Source organism: Oreochromis aureus, linkage group 18 (genome assembly GCF_013358895.1).
Source record: "Oreochromis aureus strain Israel breed Guangdong linkage group 18, ZZ_aureus, whole genome shotgun sequence".
NCBI classification, from domain to species: Eukaryota; Metazoa; Chordata; class Actinopteri; order Cichliformes; family Cichlidae; genus Oreochromis; species Oreochromis aureus.
The window spans coordinates 22,968,787-22,989,390 of NC_052959.1; the positions used below are offsets into that span (position 1 = coordinate 22,968,787).

General features: G+C 40.0%; 2 protein-coding genes and 1 long non-coding RNA gene across 6 annotated transcripts; 2 read left to right on the forward strand and 1 right to left on the reverse strand.

Annotated features, from left to right (window-relative positions):
• The first annotated feature begins 3,005 nt into the window (after nt 1-3,005).
• LOC116313402 (tropomyosin alpha-1 chain-like) lies at nt 3,006-11,004 on the forward strand. Of its 4 annotated transcripts, none has more exons than XM_031731096.2 (9): nt 3,006-3,349; nt 4,941-5,066; nt 8,333-8,466; nt 9,246-9,363; nt 9,441-9,511; nt 9,613-9,688; nt 9,912-9,974; nt 10,064-10,133; nt 10,302-10,510. In XM_031731096.2, the coding sequence occupies exons 1-9, from the start codon at nt 3,236-3,238 to the stop codon at nt 10,382-10,384; spliced, it is 855 nt and encodes a 284-aa protein (XP_031586956.1). In that variant the 5' UTR covers nt 3,006-3,235; the 3' UTR covers nt 10,385-10,510. The 4 variants fall into 4 exon arrangements, with proteins under 4 accessions (XP_031586956.1, XP_031586957.1, XP_031586958.1 ...); XM_031731097.2 differs by lacking the exon at nt 10,302-10,510 and adding an exon at nt 10,652-11,004 and having other exon boundaries at nt 3,008-3,349; XM_031731098.2 differs by lacking the exons at nt 3,006-3,349; nt 4,941-5,066 and adding an exon at nt 6,979-7,260.
• A 7-nt stretch (nt 11,005-11,011) lies between these two features.
• LOC120434380 lies at nt 11,012-12,330 on the reverse strand. Its single transcript, XR_005609073.1, has 2 exons — nt 11,955-12,330; nt 11,012-11,564 (listed from the first exon to the last, which is right to left on the reverse strand). It is a non-coding gene; the product is annotated as an uncharacterized LOC120434380 (long non-coding RNA).
• Nucleotides 12,331-12,814: 484 nt separating this feature from the next.
• On the forward strand, nt 12,815-20,205 carry LOC116313401 (ras-related protein Rab-8A-like). The gene is made up of 8 exons (XM_031731095.2): nt 12,815-12,997; nt 13,521-13,581; nt 15,572-15,632; nt 15,735-15,812; nt 15,915-16,004; nt 16,897-16,962; nt 17,524-17,574; nt 17,721-20,205. Exons 1-8 carry the CDS (start codon nt 12,874-12,876, stop codon nt 17,808-17,810), a joined length of 621 nt encoding a protein of 206 aa, XP_031586955.1. The 5' UTR covers nt 12,815-12,873; the 3' UTR covers nt 17,811-20,205.
• Nucleotides 20,206-20,604: the final 399 nt, after the last annotated feature.

Below are 20,604 nucleotides of genomic sequence, written 5' to 3' on the forward strand. Positions count from 1 at the left end.
AACCCAAACAAACACACTTGGCTAAATTTGCATTCCCAGCTAATAGAGGAAGCTGAAGAGAGGACAATACAAAAATGTGTTGTGGGTGAAAATAAAGCTGTACACAGTCCCGCTTTCTACTAGTTTTGCACCTCTGCCTTTGGTATGAAAACAATCTCAGCTGTGGGTTTGAGCAACACGACTGTCATCCTAATGCAAATGATCATCGTACTAATTACAACAACTGATGTGAAAGGATGAAATGGCAGCCCAGCAACAAATACTGACATCATCAGAGGTTAAAACACCCATGAAACACAAGTAGAAGTCCTGTTGTCTCGTATCATCTAAAAATATAATAAAGTCTCATTACTATGTCGGTTTATAATGCACAAACCTACTGGAGTGAATAGGGAGTATTACAAGTTTATCATTAACTTAAACTAAATCCAGGATCCTGCTTCAGCACACGACCCCAAACAGCTGGTGTTTGTTCTTCTTTTTTAATTGATTGGTAGGACCCAGTCTCGGAGTCTTGGAGTGAGTCTTTCAGCTGTGGTCTTGCGTACGAACACTGCACCCTGTCACAGTGACAAATCTTTTATCCCTTGGCTGGAGCGATGGAGTCTACACATTGTCAGAAGTCACAGATACAACTGGACTGGACTGAGTTACACAGCCAAATATAACAGACTGCTGCTTCCCTCAACCACTTCCATACTCTCTACGTGCTGTTTGTGTCTCGATTATAGACATGTTTGTGCAGAACCCTCATAGATCAAGAGAGCTGATATGTTTACTCTGGCTGACAAATCGGTTTGTCTCACTCTGAGTCAATGCATCACCCAGGTGTTACATTTGATTGTACAGGTATTCCCACCGTAAATCCTTTGAATAGTATATGTTCTTTATTGTGTCATCAAACAGAGTACATAAAGCACAACTGCTTTTGTAAGTAAAATGAGTCCATCATTATGACAAATCCATGACATCAGCCATTTAAGACTACTAAAAGAGTAGTTTGTGTCCTTCGTGGTACTGCTCATGTAAACTCTGATCTGTTCCACCATTCCCATAGCTTTGTGATTTATACTTAGCAGGACTTTGACTCTACTCCCAAGGCGATACTGTGGCTTTTGGGGGAGTTTTTACCATACAAGGAGAAGAGGAGTTTAGCTGGGTTTCCTGTGGGAGGGTTCTGATTTCTCTCACTCCACTTCTGATTCTCTCTCTCTCCCTGATATCTCCTGTCCTTCTTATATCTCTTTCTGTCCCCCTGGACAGGTTCTGCTCCAAACCTGCTTTCTCATCACAAGAAAGCATGAACAGAGTCCTCAATATCATTTAGTGAAAAATGTTCCAAATTCCCTGATTCGTAATGTGCATGCACTTGTGTAACCATAACACTTTGCGCAAGCAGCATCCTGACACACCAAATAAGGTGCACAGTCACTACCAACACTGAATGTAATGATGTAAGCTTGTGTTTACTCCAGGATCTTGAAGCTATCAAACTGCCACCACGTTTGTAAACCTCTGCCTAAAAAGGCTCCAGCATGCTCATATCCTGCTGGTCTCTTACTCAGAACGCAAAGAAAAGATTAATATTCCTACAAGTGTATTCCATCAGCTTTCCTCAGCGTTACCCTGGAAAAGCCCAAAAGACCAACTCAAAACTAAAAAAAAGAAAAACAAACACAGCAGACAGTTTTTTGTTTGACAGATTTCTTTATCCAGTCTTAACCGGCTCTAACTTCAGCTTCGTGATGACACCTTTTTTTGGTTCATGTGGGCCCAAAATTACTGAACACACAAAGGAGCTCTGTTCCTTCAGCATACCTGGAATAATGTACATTCTGGTAACACACAGCTTTCCCCAGACAGCGATTCTCCTCAAACTCAGATGACCTGAAACACAGACTCTCAGGTTTATACAGTGCTGTCTTTACCAGTGCTTGGCCAAAATAGTGTCTGTATAAAGATTAATAACAACCAAGATGATGCATGCTGCAGCTGCGTCAGTGCAACATGAACAACAAGAGATGCATTAGTCCAAGTTTATCTTCAGATGTCACTTAAATGGCCACGGCAAGACGCACCGTTCTTCGAGTTTGTGTGTAATCTTTATTTTTAGCCAGGGCAGCTGGCACAGAAGAGCTGAAAGAAAGCAGACAGGCTTATATGTGCCTCACAGTTACTAAAGCCATATCCATGTTTTCTTTTTATTCCGAAGTTTGTTTTTCTTTGTATTTCCTGGGGATTTGAATTTTTCACTTAATAATCTACAAATAATATGCAATTTAGTATAAACAAAAACAAAACCCTGTCTTTTAAATATCTCATAACTGCATAAAACCAAATTCCTAGAATCAGTCTTGAGTTATATCTCCCAGTCAACAACACTTTTTTATTTAGTGCGCCTTACAAATTGGAGAAAACAGATCTAAGTACAGATCTGTCAAACCAATAGTAATTAAGAGGATCTTAATTGCACTGGACCTGTGGTTTATGTCTGTGTATCCTGACTGCAAAGCTCTGGCTGCCTGGCGTGGATCACATGCAGACAGCTCTTTCCCCCCAAATTTTCTTTGGCTGGATCATTTTCCATACAGCCCTTTTTCATTCAGCACTAGAATGAAAACTATGTCCCTTTTTAACCAACTCTGGTATTAACATCAATTCGAACATTCCTAAGTAAGAACACAGGCATGTAGATAGGCCAAAGAGAGGCGAAAAGCCGCATAAATTATTAATGCGAACAATTTCCCTTTTGAAGTTTGTGAGCTCTCGGTCATTTTCCTGCTTTTTATCTGGGTAAAAATCCAAACAAGGACATAGGCTGGTCAATGCTGAAACAGCTACACCATGCTGTCCCACCAAAGAGCATTTGAGAGGTGAAGTTTAGATTAGGGATGGGGTGGGGGGCAACAGTAAGTTCTAGAGGAGCCAAAGTGGGGAGTGGCGAAAGGGGTAACCGGTGGGAAAGGGCTGTCACTGGGGACTAGGGCTGTCTCCAAACCTCCAGTCAAGTTTAAATCACATACAGCTCCACCGACTCTCAGTCTGCATCCTCCTCTCCTGTGCTCGCTCGCTCCGAGCTCCCTCCTCTCTGCATCTGCCAGTTGTGCTCCCTGTCAACCTTGTGAGGGCTCCTGTGAGGCGTCTTCCTCTGAACATCTGCAGCAGCTTTTCCCCGTAACGAACAACAAAACTTCATTTTCTAAAGATCTCAAGACGCTGACACCCAACAGTCACCATGGAGGCCATCAAGAAGAAGATGCAGATGCTGAAGCTGGACAAGGAGAACGCCATCGACAGGGCGGAACAGGCCGAGACCGACAAGAAGGCGGCGGAAGATAAAAGCAAACAGGTGACGCGTGGCTCATGAGTTTAATGTTTAATGCAGGAATATTAAAATGTCACAGCATATTTACAACAAATGAAGTAAATGCATCACACATGCATAAATTAATTTTAATAATTACTTTTTTTGAAAATATGGGGAATCTTCTTTGTCAAAAAATGTGAACATTTTCAATATCAGGATGCTATATCTAAATGTCTCTGTAAAGTTACTCATACCAGTTTTATTACAACACTATTAAGTAATGGTGTTGTTTTTTTCACTTTTCCTATATTACTTTTTTTTTATATTTTTCGATTTATTTTTGTTGGTAGTTCAGTCATAATCTAAAACACTAAATAAGAACATTTCTCAGCAGCACTAATGCTGAATCACAGGGATCAGTTGATACTGAGCTCCTTGTTCTGCAGTAGGAGACGGTGGAGGACGTCCACAGAGATGGCAGTGACAAGAGCTAGGCTTATTACCCGAACTGAATCAAAGGAAAAGCTGCCAGGTTGAAACAAACCTATAGAATATCATGGTCTGACTCTGGCAGCATCCTAATCAGAAGTGAAGTTGGTATAATATAAAACCTCATAAATTTCTGTGCCCCCATATTTGGCGCCACAGCGCTCAAGCCACAGACAGAATGATGTTTCCCAGCCAAACTTAATGACAGTGTACTTTAATTTGATACAAACAAAATAGAATCTGGAGATGCAATAGGATATCTGAGGTTTCTAAATAGAGGCAATTATCACATAGTGGGAGATGGTGTCATCATTAACGTGGTATGAAAGGAATGTTAGAGAGCAGCAAGTTAGAGAGACTCGGACAAAGCCAGGGTGGATGATCGAGCAAGTGGTAAGTGGAAAGATCCACTCTCTGGTAGCTAATGCCCTAACGACTCCCTCAGAGAGCACAGGGAGCATCAGTTGTCACTGGCACGGCACATATGGACGCTCAGCATGTCTACAGGAGCAAAGAACAGTCAGCATGAAATCCTAGAAGATTATGCAGAGCTCTTTAGTTTGTTGGGATGGCTGCAGTTCAAATAGTGCTAAGAGATGCTTTCTTTGCTATTCTTGGCACGATGAGTAGACTATCAGAGTGCAGTTAGGCTGACGAAAGGCACTGAAAATACACAAAACTGCATGCAAAATTAACATCTATTACACACAACATCAGGCACAGACTCCCATGGCAATTAAAGGATTGGGCCACCCAGACTCTGCAGCTATGTGTCTTTTCAGAAGGAACGTCCTAGTTACCTCACATAATCTACAGGCTTCATGGTGAATGTTTGACTCTGGAGCTTTTTAAGTGGAAAGAATAACCCTGATTAAAATAACAGCACACATGTATTTGTTGAGAAGACCTAGCTGTAGTCCAAAATCATGCACCCACTACGTATTTTCACCTCCTTATCTTCATGTGAAATTCATCTTTCTGAAATACATCAGGAATATCCCAAAATAACATTTAAGTGATCTGTAAAAGATCTATCCACCCACTACTGCTTTCTGTCATATACCAGAATTTCATCATACTCACTTTAACTGAACAAAAATCTATATTTGATTCCTGACTTTCTCTCACGTCTGCCTTTTCTCAGCTGGAGGATGAGCTGCTCGCTCTGCAGAAGAAACTGAAGGGAACAGAAGATGAACTGGACAAGTACTCCGAGGCCCTGAAGGATGCTCAGGAGAAACTGGAACTGTCGGAGAAGAAGGCCACAGACGTGAGTTCACCACCAAGACGCCATCTGAAAGGCATTATTAAAGTGCAACCCCACAGCTTCTAAAATATCAGTATCAAATACTTCATATGGACTGAAATAGATATCACTCTATGAGAGGGAAAAAGGGGACCAGTAACATGGACACACATTCCTCTCTGTCAAAGCTGGTTTAAACAAAATCATTGGCTAAAGTGCTTGTCTCAGATGAAGAGTTGCCTCTTCTGCTTACATAACCCAAAAAAGGAAATGTCTGGACTCGCCCAATAGTTTAGTGCAGCTTGGTTGTTTCTAAAGTGCAAAATATGAATGTGAAGTGATTAAATCACTGACGGTCATACATATAGGATAGGAATAAAAGAAGACATGAATGGTTGTTTTAAAGAACTGCCTTGAGATTAAATTTTTTTAAAAAATCCACCCCAATGTAAACTACTAACCCAGAAATCCTGAACTGATTATCTTGCATCTTCTAACCCAGACCGTGGAGATAATCACAGAGTTATTGGTGGTTCACTGAGGTCTGTAGCTGAGCTATTTCTCAAGCACAGACACAACTTGGCCAGCCTGTTGCCGACCAAAGAATTTCAGGAATGCAGCCTAAGCAAACAGAGAACCCCGTACTGCAGTTTCTAATGAAATCAATGCTTTGGCCTTTTTTGGGGCTGAGATGTTATTCTCTCCTCAGTCTGGCCTTTACAGTAACATACCTAGGCAGTGTGCAATGCTGAATGACTGCCGACCTTTGGAGACCATCTACATTTATGTCATGTATTTATTGCTTAAACATATCCTTTCCAGGAAAATGATGGGAATCTAACTGGGGATTATCCCCTATCACAAACAAAATAAATCCGGACACAGACTTGGCGTAGTTTACTTTTGGGAGTGAATCATGACCAATATAATAATATTGATCTGACACAGAATGAAAAGAGTGGCTTTGAAGAGTGCTGGAGATTCTCTTCCCTTCAAGTCTGTGAAGTTTTCACGAGGATTTGGAAAGTGTTTCAGCTTCACTTATTATTACGGACCTGAATACAAAGCAGGTAAAAACCTGAGCTGAAGTAGGTGAGATGACCTCAAAGGTTAAAGGTGATAACAGATGATTTTATTCCTCTAATGGCTTATCAGGTGGCCACAAATACGTTTTCGCTTCTTTCACCTTCTAATGTGTTTCACACTGATTATGTGTGTGTGTGTGTGTGTGTGTGTGTGTGTGTGTGTGTGTGTGTGTGTGTGTGTGTGTGTGTGTGTGTGTGTGTGTGTGTGTGTGTGTGTGTCGGGGGGGTTACCGATACATATAAATGTGGTAAAAGAACGAAAACGTGAGCGGGAGGAGGAGGAGGCGGCAAATGGGGGCGATGAAGAAATGTGTCGCCACCCGATGGCTGCAGGTCATGTCTGCAACCAAATCAATTTACATTCCAAGCCACTGCAGGTCAACAACCCGTAGTGAAAAGGATTATTACGGCCCCACCCCACCCTTGACCCTCCTCCTCCTTCACTAGAAGTAAATCTTTGGACTTTTGATTTCCTTGATGTCCTTTGATACAGTTTACAACCTGCTTCTCTCTCCTTCACCATCCCCCACTGACATTTACTTCCCTTCCTTTTCTCTCTCAGACAACCAAATCCAATCACACGATGATCCCTTAGACGTGATTCACGCTTTATCTAACAGCAGACAAATAACTCTGATAGTGCACTTCCGCTGCCTTCAATCCGAGAAGTTGCAACACCTTCACTTTGCCATATAAGTCCACAATAGAAAACCCTGGCCTCACAAAAAAGTGACTTTACACACCTCCTTTGTGGAGAAAAAAAAAATCCCACATTCCCCTCCTAAATCCTGTGATGTCATCTGAGACAGGCTTCTTCACATGATTGGAGGATCTCGTCATAAATTTCCTGAAAACTCCCAGCCCTTTTTTTCCGCCGTCCCAGCACCGCACCTCCCTGATTTCCTGCCCGAGAAAAGATTTCCACAGAGCCTGCAACTTTGAGGCGAATTCATAACTTAAGGGTATCGATTGCCGGTTCAGACGTTATCCCCGTTTAAAGAAACCAAACAGTCGGAATTATGGAGGCCGTGAAGAAGAAAATCCAAGCCCTCCAGCAGCAAGTTGATGAGGCAGAAGATCGCGCACTGGCAGTACAAAAGGAGCTGGAAACTGAACGGGAACTGCGCGAAAAAGTGAGATCAGTTTGTATTTAGTCCAACTTGAAGTGGACTTCTTTTACTTTTTGTCTTGATCTGTAATCCCAGCAAGCCGGTTGAGCATCTTCACTGTAATCTGAAGCGTTTACGCACTCCTGAGAGCTGGACTGGCAAAGTAGCGGTAATAATAACGCACCTAACGCGCGAAATAAAAACCGAAGCCTCTGCATACAGATTACAGTAAAAAAATCTGTAGTTTTTCCTGTCTTCTTATTTTCTATACAGTCGTTACAGAGACAAGTTGAGACATTGCTGTGTCGACATTCCTTTGCAGACTTTTGTTCGGCTGTGTTATCTAACCCCAGCCCGCCCCATATATCTACCAAAACACCAAGAAATGCTGCAAGAGTCCCCGGTGTTACATTAACTGTCAGTGTGGTTGTTTGACTTTAAAGAAAATGTAAAATTGAAGCTTTTAAAGGGTTCATGCTTACAGTTACACTTCTTGTCAATCTTTCAAAACTTCTTTTTTTTCTCCTTCCCTTGCGCCCTTTGAGCTTTTTGATTGAATAACAGCTAACACACCGTCCATCTGAAAAGGTGCCTGGAATCCTCTTTTCCTCTTGAGCCTCTACACAGGAAGGAGAGAGCAGGCATGGTTATCTGCCCTATCAGTGCTGTGGGAAACAGGCTGAGGAGAAGAAAGCTGTTGTCCCCCCAAACATGCTTGGGTTTACACTACAAAAGTGAAGCCAGCTGTAAAATATCAGATGCCAGCATGTTTATTAAAAAAAAAGCTGTCACTGCGTTATCCTGTGTCAGCATATTAGTAAAGTAGGTAGCCAGGCTGCAAAGTCCACAACTCATCAAAGTCACTAAGGCTGAAAAAGAAAATGAAAGGGAGACATGCAAGGACCTGATCTTGACATCTTCTTAAAGCCATGAATGAAAGGGGGGAAAAATAATAGCATAACTTCAAAATGTATGAATGGATAAGCAGTTTTCAGCACTGAGCTTAAGTGGTAACCTTCCTGTTTTGGCTGCATTCATATTTCCTTCCTGGCCTCTGACCTGTGACCTCCCTATCTCTCTCAATGTGTGGCTACAGGCTGAGGGCGAAGTAGCATCGCTGAACCGCAGGATCCAGCTGGTGGAGGAGGAGTTGGACCGTGCTCAGGAGAGACTGGGCACAGCCCTGCAGAAGCTGGAGGAGGCCGAGAAGGCCGCAGATGAGAGCGAAAGGTGAAAATCAGCATAGATCTGTAGATTCAGATGTATTTGTTACTGCTGTGAGTCACTGTGTGTTTTAATGTTAAGTGAAAGTTAGACACAGCCCACCGTGTTGAAGTTAGCTATCACGGGCATTCGCTGTTACCATGCAGATAGGCTTCAGCCTATTTCATGTGGCACAAAAAAAAAAAAACTGAGCAAGCACACACACAAGTGAACTGGCTGAAATCACCCTCACTGGCTCATTTTCATTGGCTGGAAGTAGTGAGGGAAGCCTATTGGAATGTGTTGTTCATTCCCTCAGAGTGGAAATAAAGTTTGCTTGACTTTAAAAAAAAAAGTAAAATAAATGAAAGCAATACTTTGTAAAACTTTGTAAAGTTCGAAGTTTTATTTTTCAAGGAAAAATCAAAAAAGGCAATAGCACAAAACTGGAGGCATAAACAGAACAGTAAGGTTATGTGATATTTATCATTTGACTTGTCTTGTCGTGTTGGCTTATTAAATGGCCCATGGCCCATCAGAACTGAAGCAGGAATGCTTGATAACAAAACTGTATACAGAGCCATACAAGTCCGTGTGATACAAAGATAGAGAATCCCATTAGTGCAGTGAATAGATGCCATTGCCTGTCAGTGAAATTTGACAGGTAAAAAATAACTGTTGGAAATGCAAAGTTGGTGGTTACTGAGTTAAGTCAGCTTTTAGAGAGACTCCCAGATTACCCCTGCAATGTCGAGTGTCTTTGTGGTCTTGTTGGACTAAATGTTCTGCATCGTTTCCATCTTTAGAGGCATGAAGGTGATTGAGAACAGAGCCATGAAAGACGAGGAGAAGATGGAGATCCAGGAGATGCAGCTCAAAGAAGCCAAACACATTGCCGAGGAAGCTGACCGCAAATACGAGGAGGTACGAACGGACACGTCGTATTAATTGTTTTTGTGAGATGTCGCTTCTGCTGATGTTCAACTGTGATTTCGTTCCAGGTTGCACGTAAACTGGTCATCCTCGAGGGTGAGCTGGAGAGGGCAGAAGAGAGGGCAGAAATTGCAGAACTGTAAGGAGAAATTCAGTGCAGTTATTCCCACCACAATATGTGAATTTTAAATATATTCTAAGCAAGTTATTGGAAAAAAAAAAATCTTTTCTTTCTTTCAGTAAGTGCGGTGACCTGGAAGAAGAGCTTAAGAATGTTACCAACAACCTCAAGTCTCTAGAGGCTCAGTCTGAGAAGGTAAGCTCACTATCATAAAACACCTTCACAGATCCACACTCATCACTGTCACCCAATACAGCCACGCAACAGGATCGGCAGCACATTAAGTGCCTTTGTTTCGTGCTCACATTCACTATTTGCATCCTCATCTCGACTACCATCACCTAAAAAACAGGGGAAAATACCCTGATCATCCTAAAATGGCACAAACAAAAGCTGTTGCTTTTCTCTGTCTGCATAGTACTCTGAGAAAGAAGACAAATACGAGGAGGAGATTAAAGTCCTGAATGACAGACTTAAAGAGGTAAATTCATTCACTCTGCTTAAGCTGAACCTGTGTTTTCTAAAGTAAGCTTTGCATATATATTTTAATGTGTTTACTGTTTGAAAAAGGCGGAAACCCGTGCAGAATTCGCAGAAAGGACAGTGGCTAAGCTGGAAAAGACCATAGATGACTTAGAAGGTACGCTTTCTCTCAGCCCTCATATTCTACCCTACACTTCTTCTTGTAATAAATCTTTAACTTTCTGCTCTGTGATTTCTTTCTTTTTCCGATTTCCCCTTCATGGCCTGCACACTTTTTCCTCTCAACCTCCTGCGCCCTGCTCACTCTCTGCCTATTGACCTGCAGATGAACTGTACACTCAGAAGCTGAAATACAAGGCTATCAGCGAGGAGCTGGATCATGCCCTCAATGATATGAACACCTTGTAAACCCTGCACTCTGCCGACTTTGCATCTTTAGAAGCACTTTGTCTCCTTTATTCCTTTGCATTCAGAGCTCCCTTCTCCTTCTTTTTGCATTAAACTGAAGCTTAATAAAGATCTTTTTCTCTTTTACACTGCCTTCTGTCATTCACTGCAATCTGCTCTTCATCACTTTGCAGCTGTTTCTGCATTTTTCTCACTTTGAGGCTTACAATTTTACCTGTTACCTGACAAACAGTTATATGATATATTCCCTGCTGCTTTTCATTACAGAGAACCTATCACATGCAAAAGAAGAAAACATAGGAATGCACCAAGTCCTGGACCAAACACTGCAGGAGCTCAGTAGCTTGTAAAATGCCAAGAAGAACATCAAATAAGTAAAAAAATAAAAATAAAAACAAACAACAACTTTGTAAAAGATATTTTCTACATGCCATCCATTTTCTGCAATTTCACTCTTAATTTGTAAAACACATGTAGCCCTTTTATGTATTTATGGTCCTTTTTGTTTCTTTTCCTTTTTTTAAAAATGGTTTTGGGTCCACATGATTTCAGTATTGGTGCTAGGAATTGTGTTGTAGACCAAACTCTGTGCACAAATAAAACCGATGATGACAACAGTGTTAATGCTGCTGCTGCTGTTGTTATGTGTCATGTCCGCGAGCCAGTTTCAACACACATCTATAAACCGTTCCAGGGAAAAGAGCTCACCCTTCAGTTTACATGTGCTAACATGCACACTGTGATCTCTGTGCTAAGACAACAGCTTTTTTTTTTTTTTGCAGATGCTGTATCTCTTCTTTCACAACAGTAATGCCACTGAGTGCTATAATCAAGAAATGGCATACAACTACATGAGGTTAATATTAAAGACTATGTTATCAGAGTATAAGTGTGTCCTCAAACTTCTTATCAAGCTTCTTGTGACTGTGAGCTGTAAAATAAACAGTTCCAATTGCTGTATGCTGCACAGTAAAGATAATTACTGAGCAATAAATGAAAAGTTAAAGAGTACGTCTTCAACATTAAACCAATCGCATATTGTGCAACAATTACTCACGATTAGAAACACGATCCAGCTCTGCATCAACACTTATTGGCTTCAGCACAAAGTGTTGCAAAATCGTCGGCGTCTTGTTAACAGACCGTGACAGAGACCAGGCAGTAAAGAAGGCTGTGTGATCTGATGGAAAGTTTTGGAAACAACTGTCATCGAGTCGCTTCAAAATGCATTAACACAAAAAAGAAAAGTCCTACAATTCAATTAGATTAAAAAAAAGCAAAAAAAACCCTTCACAACAACATTATTGTTGTTTTGTAATAATTTAGTTGTTTTGCCTTTCATCTTTCCACTTTCCTTTTTCACTTTTACTATACTTTCCAACCTCATTAGAAGTCCTAATTGACCCCATTTTAGGCTGTGGTAATTTGCATTTCAGTTTTTTTTTCTTTAGTTGAATTGTAATTCAAATGGAAGTTGTTTTTTTAAATAATGAACACAAATTTCCCTTGATTTCTAAGTATACTAAAATGTAATACTGTAGTAGTAGTATCAGTGTCAGTGAATGTATACCAAGCTTTGAGTTGAAGCTGACAGCAACTCAAATAACCACTCATTGCAACCAAGGTATGCAGAGTAGCACCAGACATCAGGTCTTGAAGCAGATGGGCTACAGCAGCAGAAGACCACAACAGGTGCCTCTCCTGTCAGCTAAGGATGGGAAACTGAGGATACAGTTTTCACGGGCTCACCAAAACTGGACAACAGACAACTGGGAAAATATTGCCTGCCATTGTTTGAATGCCAACCCTACCTGTCTAGGTTGCTTGTGTTGCTGTCCGTGTCCATCCATTAATGCTGTGTCAATCCCTTATTTGTGTACCCAGCTGGATAATACATCATGTGGCAAAGCTCAGATCATCTCAAACTGTTTTTTGGATATGACAATGAGTTCACTGTATTCAAATGGCCTCCACAGTCCTCAGCTCTCAATCCGAGTAGAGCAATTTGGGTTGTGGTGGAAGCCAAAGATGGAGATTCACGTCATGAATCTGTAGCTGACAAATCTGCAGCAACTTTGTGATGCTATTATGTCAATTTGAACCAAAATCTCTGGGGAATGTTTGGAGCACATTGCTAAATCTATGCCATGAAGAATTAAGGCAATTCAAAAAGCAAAAAAGAGACCCAAACTGGTACTAGCAAGGTGTATACAATAAAATGGCAAGACAAAACTTTACATTGAATCAAAGCTATAGTTATACATAGTAAATACAGTAGAGTAACAAGTGCAGTATATTTAAAAAAGCCCAAAGTAGCACAAGTTAAACAACTCACAATTATAACCTGGTCTACCTTACGTAAGCCAACAACCTAAAAGCCTCATGGTCACAGTCTGAAGCGCTGTTGAATTCCGGGCCAGCAGGGGGCGTCATTCCAGCTTATTTACATTGCTTCCTTACCGGGCGGGATTTCCGCAATAATATCAAGTATGGCGAAAACATACGACTATTTGTTTAAATTACTGTTAATCGGAGACTCTGGTGTCGGGAAGACCTGCGTCCTGTTCAGGTTTTCGGAAGACGCCTTCAATTCAACGTTTATCTCAACTATAGGTGAGTATTTGAGGGGGAACAAAAACCGAGTCATTCTCTGTTTACAATACGTCAATGGGCTTCCTCGGTGAGGCCGTCTACTTGCTGGATTTCAGCACAAGGAACTAGTTTCTCTTTTACATTCATATAGGCAGAATGTGTATTTGCTAAAGTAGCAGCAGTACAATTGTACAGTTAATTCAGTGTAGTGAAGTGAAGCACTGATAACCTTTGTTTGTTCGTGTGGCGCATGTTTAAGCAGAAATGTTTCGTTGCATAATAACCTGATGCCGGGTTGCTAACCAAGACGGTTAGCCGAGTAGCACATTAGCCGTTTGGCTCCGTCTACATTCTTGGAAGACATATGAAACCCGGATATTTGACGGTGTAATGGTTGTTTATTATCATATTCCTGTAGCTTATTGGAAGCTCGTAGGTGTTATTTTTCTTGCTGAAAAAGTAGACTTAGCCAATGTTGACAGCTAGAGCCGAGCTACTAAGCTATCGTTATGATTTGACATTCATATTTTTATTTTAATCGCAGGCATTGATTTCAAGATTAGGACAATAGAGCTTGACGGCAAGAAGATAAAGTTACAAATATGGTAAGTTTAATGCTGGACATGTGACATAATTTTGCCGACAATGTTTTGTATTTGTCAGTGTTTTAATTTAGTTTTAATACACATTTAGTGTTGGCTGATTTTTTTTTCAAATAGTTAGTTTCAGTATTTTACACTATGTATATACACTTTACAAGCTCTAGTTTAATACTTGAGTTTAACTGCTTATGTGTTTCTTATACATTATCAGTGATAAGAATCACAGATGTAATCATTTTTAAAATTAATGTGTTTTAACCACTACCACTTTTTCCATGAGTGGACATTACATTGCATGGTTTGCAATGGATAATATGCCTCCACCTCACCCTAGCTTTAACATCCTCGTTTTCTGCTACACCAAACCCCTTTTATGACCTTCACTAGATCCATTAATCTTCTCTGAGGTCTTCCTCTTTTCCTCCTGACTAACAGCTCCATATTTAACATTCTTTGCCCAATTTCAACTATTCCTCCAGTGCACATGCCCAAACCATTTCCTTTTTGTCTTTGTAATAGTGTGTTCTAGTTAAAGTTGGCAGATGGAATTTACATCTGAACTGTTCCCTCAAGTCAGATTTTGAGCTCGGAAAGTTGGAGGAGCCTCAGAAAAACCAGGCTTAACAATTCAAGATGGCAACCATAAACAGTAGTAAAATTGTAATACTTGTAGTCTGCACCGCCACTGTTGTATATTTGTGACTCGCTAAATTAGAATACTGACCAGGTTGTGTCCACGAACGTGCTACAGCAGCAGCAGCTCTACTTTGATAAGTAGCTAAACAAATCCTGTTGTTGCTCCAACTTGACTACTGGAGCATGCTCAGCTCAGGATTTACATCTCTCTTGATGCAAATGAAGTGCATCATAACTTTGTCTCTAAACCGCTCAAATCGGAGCATTCTTTCTGACGTAGTCATTTATAAACCTGTTCTTCAAGATCACTTTCAGCTCTGCCACCTCCAGTTTTGCCTCCTGTGTTTTTGCTAGTGACATCATCCTCAAACCATACATCACAGCAGGTCTCACTTCCATCTTGTATAAACTTTCCCTTTCACTAATGCCACTGTGCTTCTGTCTCCACCCACTCCACCTTGCCTGAACGCTCGTCTTCATCTCTCTCATAAACTGTCCAGTGTTTTGGATGGTCGACCCCAGGTGTTTCAACTTATCCAGCTTTTCTACCTCTGCTCTTCACTGATATGTTATGTCTTCCTCTCATTCACACATGCATTCTATCTTGCTTCAGTGACTTTCAATCCTTTTCTCTTCACTGCATACCTCCACCTTTCCAAGTTCTCTTTGGCTTCCTCCCAACTCTCACTACAAATCACAGTGTTGTCTGTGAACATTATAGTCTACAGAGACTTCAGATAGGTGTGTATGTAGAATAAAAGAAATACATTTTAATGTTATTTACACAAAAAATAAAGCCACACAACCTCCAGACATTAATAAACAGTGTTAAAGTCATTTATTAGCAGACAACCTGTTAGGATTTTTACTTAAGTGTAGTGCCAGTTTTTGCTTCTACCGTTTATGTTACCTGGCTTGCTAGAAGTACCCAATTGTAATCCTAGCTAGCATAATTTAAATTTTACAATTATTGTAAGGTTGCAAATATTAGTGTTATAGGTTGTTTATGTTGAAAACATTTTTGCGTGCTGAGATGTTTTGCCGTGAATTTATTATTTGTTGTGTTAGATTAATGCACTATTGCACACTTAATACAGTTACCCACAAGCACTACACAGTAGTAATATACTGTATGCTGGTGTTTTACTCGTGAAGAGGTATTTAAAAAGCCCATTACATGTATGTTGGAGTTTAAGATAACTCTTTTTTTTTTAATCAGTTTTAATATACATTTAGTGTATTAGCTGTCATGCTTGACATTGGTTAGAAATGATCACTTTTCTAATAATTTCCACAAGCATTGAATTTGCTATTTTGTCCTTAAGCTTTCTGATAACTAGTGATGGTTTTTCTTTAGGGATACAGCTGGTCAGGAACGCTTCCGAACAATCACAACAGCCTACTACAGAGGTGCAATGGTGGGTATCTTCACATGCTGACAGACAGATGTGATTTAAATCCTCTTTCCTGTAGAAAGTGCAGCTTCACCTGCATTTATTTATGATTGTACTGCTCTTTAGGGCATCATGCTCGTCTACGACATCACAAACGAAAAATCCTTTGAAAATATCAAGAACTGGATAAGGAATATAGAAGAGGTACATTCTGGTCCAAATATAAACTCATCCGTTTATGTTCTACCCATCAAAAGTCTGTATGGTATCATGTACCTTTTTAAAATGAAAACTCTCCTAATCCAGCATGCATCAGCGGACGTTGAGAAGATGGTCCTTGGCAACAAATGTGACATCAATGACAAACGGCAGGTGTCCAAAGAGATGGGGGAAAAGGTGAGAAGCTTAACACATGCATGGTCTCACATAATCTTCTCCAAAGTGTTATTTTCCTGTAGTCACACTGTGAGATCGCCCTGTGGGGAGGAATGGCTGGCTGTTCTTGCAGTTTCAGGTTCACCAGCACAAACACACAGTGAAACTGAGAGGAGAGAAGAGAAACTAGTGTTTCTGCCACTGTAAAGTTACATTAAGCTCTAGTTTAAAATCAGTTCAACAGAAAGACATGTTATCATTCAGTTTTCTCATGTCTGTGTGCATTCACATCAGGGGTATTCATGATTTTACAAAAGTGTTTCTTCTTTGTTTTTATTATTGCCTGGTTGGATTTAATGCACTTTTACTACCTGTAGGTGGCAGTAAAACATCTGCTAGGTTTTAAACGATAGGGTGTACTACTAAGTACCATGTGCCTGACTGAGGTTTTATGTCGATGTAACTTGTAAAGCCAATCATTATTACAGCCATCAAAGGGTCTTTTATGGACCAAATTTATATAACAAATGGAAACGAGGTAAAGCTAGCATGGTGAAAGGTCTGACACAGCTGTTTATAGTCATTTGAAAGCAGTTTCGGGTGAACTTTTGGAAAATAGGCGACTTGTTCCCAGTAAATGTTAAATAGTGTGCTTGCTTGAAATGCCCATCCTTAATACACATGCATCTGAGTTAGTGTTGGTTACATGCAGGGGTTACCGTAAATACATTTTATATAAATTTACTTCATTAATGGAAACCAGCAAGTAGCTGGTGATACTCTGTGTCAATTCCACCTAGATCATCAGTCAAGAGGGAATCTTAGTCATTATTGCAATGTTAAAGTAATATGCTTTGAATAAAAGTGTCAGCAGATTTTTTTTTAACTTTATTTATTTGTTTATTTATTTCAGCTTGCACTAGAGTATGGAATAAAGTTCATGGAGACCAGCGCAAAGTCCAACATCAACGTGGAAAATGTAAGCACTTTGTCAGCTAGAACACATGGCACAGTTAATTTCATACGTCATGTAAACATTCAGTTCAGTTTTATTTATATGGCGCTAAATCACAACAGTATTTGCCTCCAGAAAAACCCCAAAACATGTCACCTGCTTGTGTGTCATATTGATGTCATCTTTCGTGGTTAGAAAGCGAAGCTCCCATATGCACAAAATTAAGAACCTTGTTGGTGATAACTGGACTTTTTGTCCCAAAGCCAGTTGCGCCAAACGGCTGCCACTCGCTGACCTGTTGCAGCTGGAGGTTTCTTCCTGTTAGAAGGGAGTTTTTCCTTCTCACCAAGTGCTTTCTCAAAATAGGTCCTTTGATTTTTGGGGTTTCTCTCTATTATTTTTGGGTCTTTACCCTATAATATAAGCACCTTGAGGCGACTGTTGTTGTTACTGTTTAGCACTATATAAATAAAATTGAATCTAATTGAACCTTGTGTCTATTAGGTCCAGCTGCCTTAAATTCTTGACTTGAATTTACAGTAGATGAAGATTAGAATTTTGAAAACATGCTTTTCTGTTTCACAGGCGTTTTTGATGCTCGCCAGAGACATCAAATCAAAAATGGACACAAAATTGGTAAGAATAAAACTGAGGAAAATCACCAGCGGCTCTTGTGGCTCTTTTTATGGAATGTTTTTGTGTTTTTCCAGCTTGTGGAAAACTGTGCAGCAGATGACAGTGTTTTGACTTATTTTTGTTTTTCTTTGTTGTTTTTGCTGCAGGAGGGCAACACACCGCAAGGAAGCAGTCAGGGCGTAAAGATCTCAGAGCCTCAGAAAAAGACCAGCTTCTTCCGCTGTAGCCTACTCTGAGGACTGAGGCCTTTCATACTGACTGGACATAAATAGACTGTTCTTGCTCTTAGCACTTCCTCCCCCTTTCTCTCCGGCTATGGTCAGTCCTCTCAGACCACGTAAGCCATTATATTGTCAGTAAATGGAGGACTTCCCCTCCTTGCTTCCTCTTCTGAAAGCTTCCAGAGTTTCATCTTTTCCATTTTAAGGATAAATGTTGACTTCATGGGTCACAGTGCTCTGCTGGTTGGAGGACTCAGCCAGGAGCATTATCCAGATGTTCCATTTAACACAAAGGAATGGGCTCTTACTCCAGATGTTAGTCTCTTCATTATCCTCACTCACTCATTCACGCAACCGGTAGCAGAACCAGGGATGAGAAGTCATTAATAGTTTGTGGACTGGATTACAAATGTGATATATTTAGATCTATTTTTAATAGCACTCTTTCCCTTTTTTTATGTGACTAATTTCAACCAGAGGCCGATGAGCTTGAATTGCTGTCAAACAGAGCTGTACAGGTTTCCTTTTCACTGTCAGTCAAGGATCAGACAGAGAATGAGCTGACAGCACTGCTCTTGTTGTCCTTGACAATCATTTTTTTGTGACTGAAAATGATGACTCCACCATTGGTGCATTCACCTCCTTTCAGTGAGTGATGAAGAGCAATATATTATCTTAAACTACAGTTTTTGTCATTCTAATGATGAAAATGCAAGTACTCTGTTTAGGAACATTTCTCTATGTAGCAAATGACCAGTCTTAAATTTGTAATAATAGGGTTACTGTGACAGTGAGTCCTTAATTTATAGTTTAAAATCACAGCCTGTTTAAAGCCACTAAAGATGTCCCTTAATTTAGGGAAATTAAGGGACTTTTTAAACGATTTATTATTGAAGTTTGTTTATCTCCATTGACCTGTCGCCTCAGCTCTTAAGTAAAATAGATTGAGTGTTTTAAGCTTTGAGATTGATGTCTGAATTTTTTCTGTCAGCTCTTAGTCGCAGTTAAGCTGAATGACGTCTCTGGTTGTTTGATGACCAGTTAAAATCACTTGAAGTTTCACACTGTAAGCCCCTTCTGCCCCTTCCCTGCTGTCATGCAGCTCTCCTTGCACTTTACCAGTAAATTGTGGTTCGTGTGTAGTCTGTGCCAAGTGATAGTTTTGCAATACAGTACAGCTATAAATTTCTTTTGCTCCTTTTGAGTCTTGGTAATATAAAGGACATATATTACCAACATTGTTAGTTCTCTTAAAAACGTTTCCTTACTCAGACTGTAAGTTATTTCAGCATATATCTGTGCGTAAGAGATAAAAGTCTTTAAGCCTCTCTTTTTTATACTACTGTGCTTGCCAACCCATAGTTTAAAAGTAATATTTTATGAGTTTACATAGAGATGGCTTGAATTAAGCTAAAGATGGCCCTGTTTGGGGTATTCTGCATTCTTTTACAGGTTTGTTTTTCCCCATTGTGGACATTATATCTGACAGCTAGGTGGCGCCAGAAGCACACGGTGCATCTTAGGTGACTGCCAAACTTCAAATATGAATCAGTATTTTATTAGAGACAACTAATTTGGGGAGTGTGATGCAGTTATGTACACTCCACCTGTGTTGAGCTTAAATGTGGATTCTCAGTCTGTTTCCATTGTTTCTATGTTTATGTTAGTCTTAAAATCAAGTTCCTACATGCACAGTATTGAGGGACAATAGGTTTCATGCACCTTTGTAATATCAAATAATTTGGGACCTCATGAATACCATGGCCATTTGTCTTAACCACTAGTAATCTATTCTGTCATAGGTGAGCTATGCATTGTGAATCTCGGACCTGTGCGTGTGTGTAATGTACTTTTTTTTTTTCAGACATACCTACAGAGCTGTACAGTTGAATGTATGGGCTTTTGTTATTTTTGTTTTGTGTCATTCACTGAGCCAAAAAAGAGAGGACACGCTCTGTTTATTTAAAGCAGCATTGGTGCATCATTACAGGTGAAATTTAGCACAGCGGGGTACTGTTGAGCGGGAAGAGAGCGGATGTCGAAATGTGAAGACGGCACCGTTTTGTTCGAGCTTTAAGTCATAAACAGAAACATAGGGAGCAAACTTTTATGGGACTCGAGCTGCATCATTTTTTTTTTTCTGAAATATGATACTTCCTCTTTGATTTTGTTTTTAAGTCATATCTTTTGTTTTCTTGAAATTTTTCCCTTTTTACAGCCATATTTTATTCCATGTAGTGTGAAGTACACAGGGACAATAATATAAAAAAAATCAACAAAACATTGTAAATATCACTTAAAAATAGGTCTACTTAAATTGTACTGTACTTTCTAAACCCATATAAAAATGTATCTACAATTTTGTAGATATGTGAACTTTTGATTTAATAAAATAAGGTTATAAAACTAAGCGTGTGCGTTTCATTTGAGTGGTTTTATTGGCTGGATGTCACAGGAAAGTATCAGTTTACCCACTGACTGCTTTCATGACAAATGGCTCTCCTATTATTGGCCCACTGGAATATTCTGGCGTGTTTATTGTTTATTGTCCAGTGTAACTGAACCCCTTTTGATACAAGACACAAATCCACTGTTGATAATCATAGCTAATGAGCCTTGTCTTGAGGGATTGGCCGATGCCTCCACCTGATAACAGATCTGCAGTCACAGCATGACTGTTGGTGTTTCTGTAAGAGAAAAACTGGACGTGGACTCCTTAAAGAATGCCAGAAGAATGATTTTGGTCATTTTATTTATTTTAAATAAAAAAATGCTGGAATTTTTGGTAAAGATGACAGGATTTCATTCT

Coding starts and splice junctions, on each gene's coding strand:
- LOC116313402 (XM_031731096.2), top strand. CDS start 3,236: ATGGAGGCCATCAAGAAGAAGATGCAGATGCTGAAGCTGGACAAGGAG. Junction 5,067..8,332: donor CGGAGAAGAAGGCCACAGAC/GTGAGTTCACCA, acceptor GTGTGGCTACAG/GCTGAGGGCGAAGTAGCATC. Junction 9,689..9,911: donor TAGAGGCTCAGTCTGAGAAG/GTAAGCTCACTA, acceptor CTGTCTGCATAG/TACTCTGAGAAAGAAGACAA.
- LOC116313401 (XM_031731095.2), top strand. CDS start 12,874: ATGGCGAAAACATACGACTATTTGTTTAAATTACTGTTAATCGGAGAC. Junction 15,633..15,734: donor CCTACTACAGAGGTGCAATG/GTGGGTATCTTC, acceptor ACTGCTCTTTAG/GGCATCATGCTCGTCTACGA. Junction 15,813..15,914: donor GGATAAGGAATATAGAAGAG/GTACATTCTGGT, acceptor CTCCTAATCCAG/CATGCATCAGCGGACGTTGA.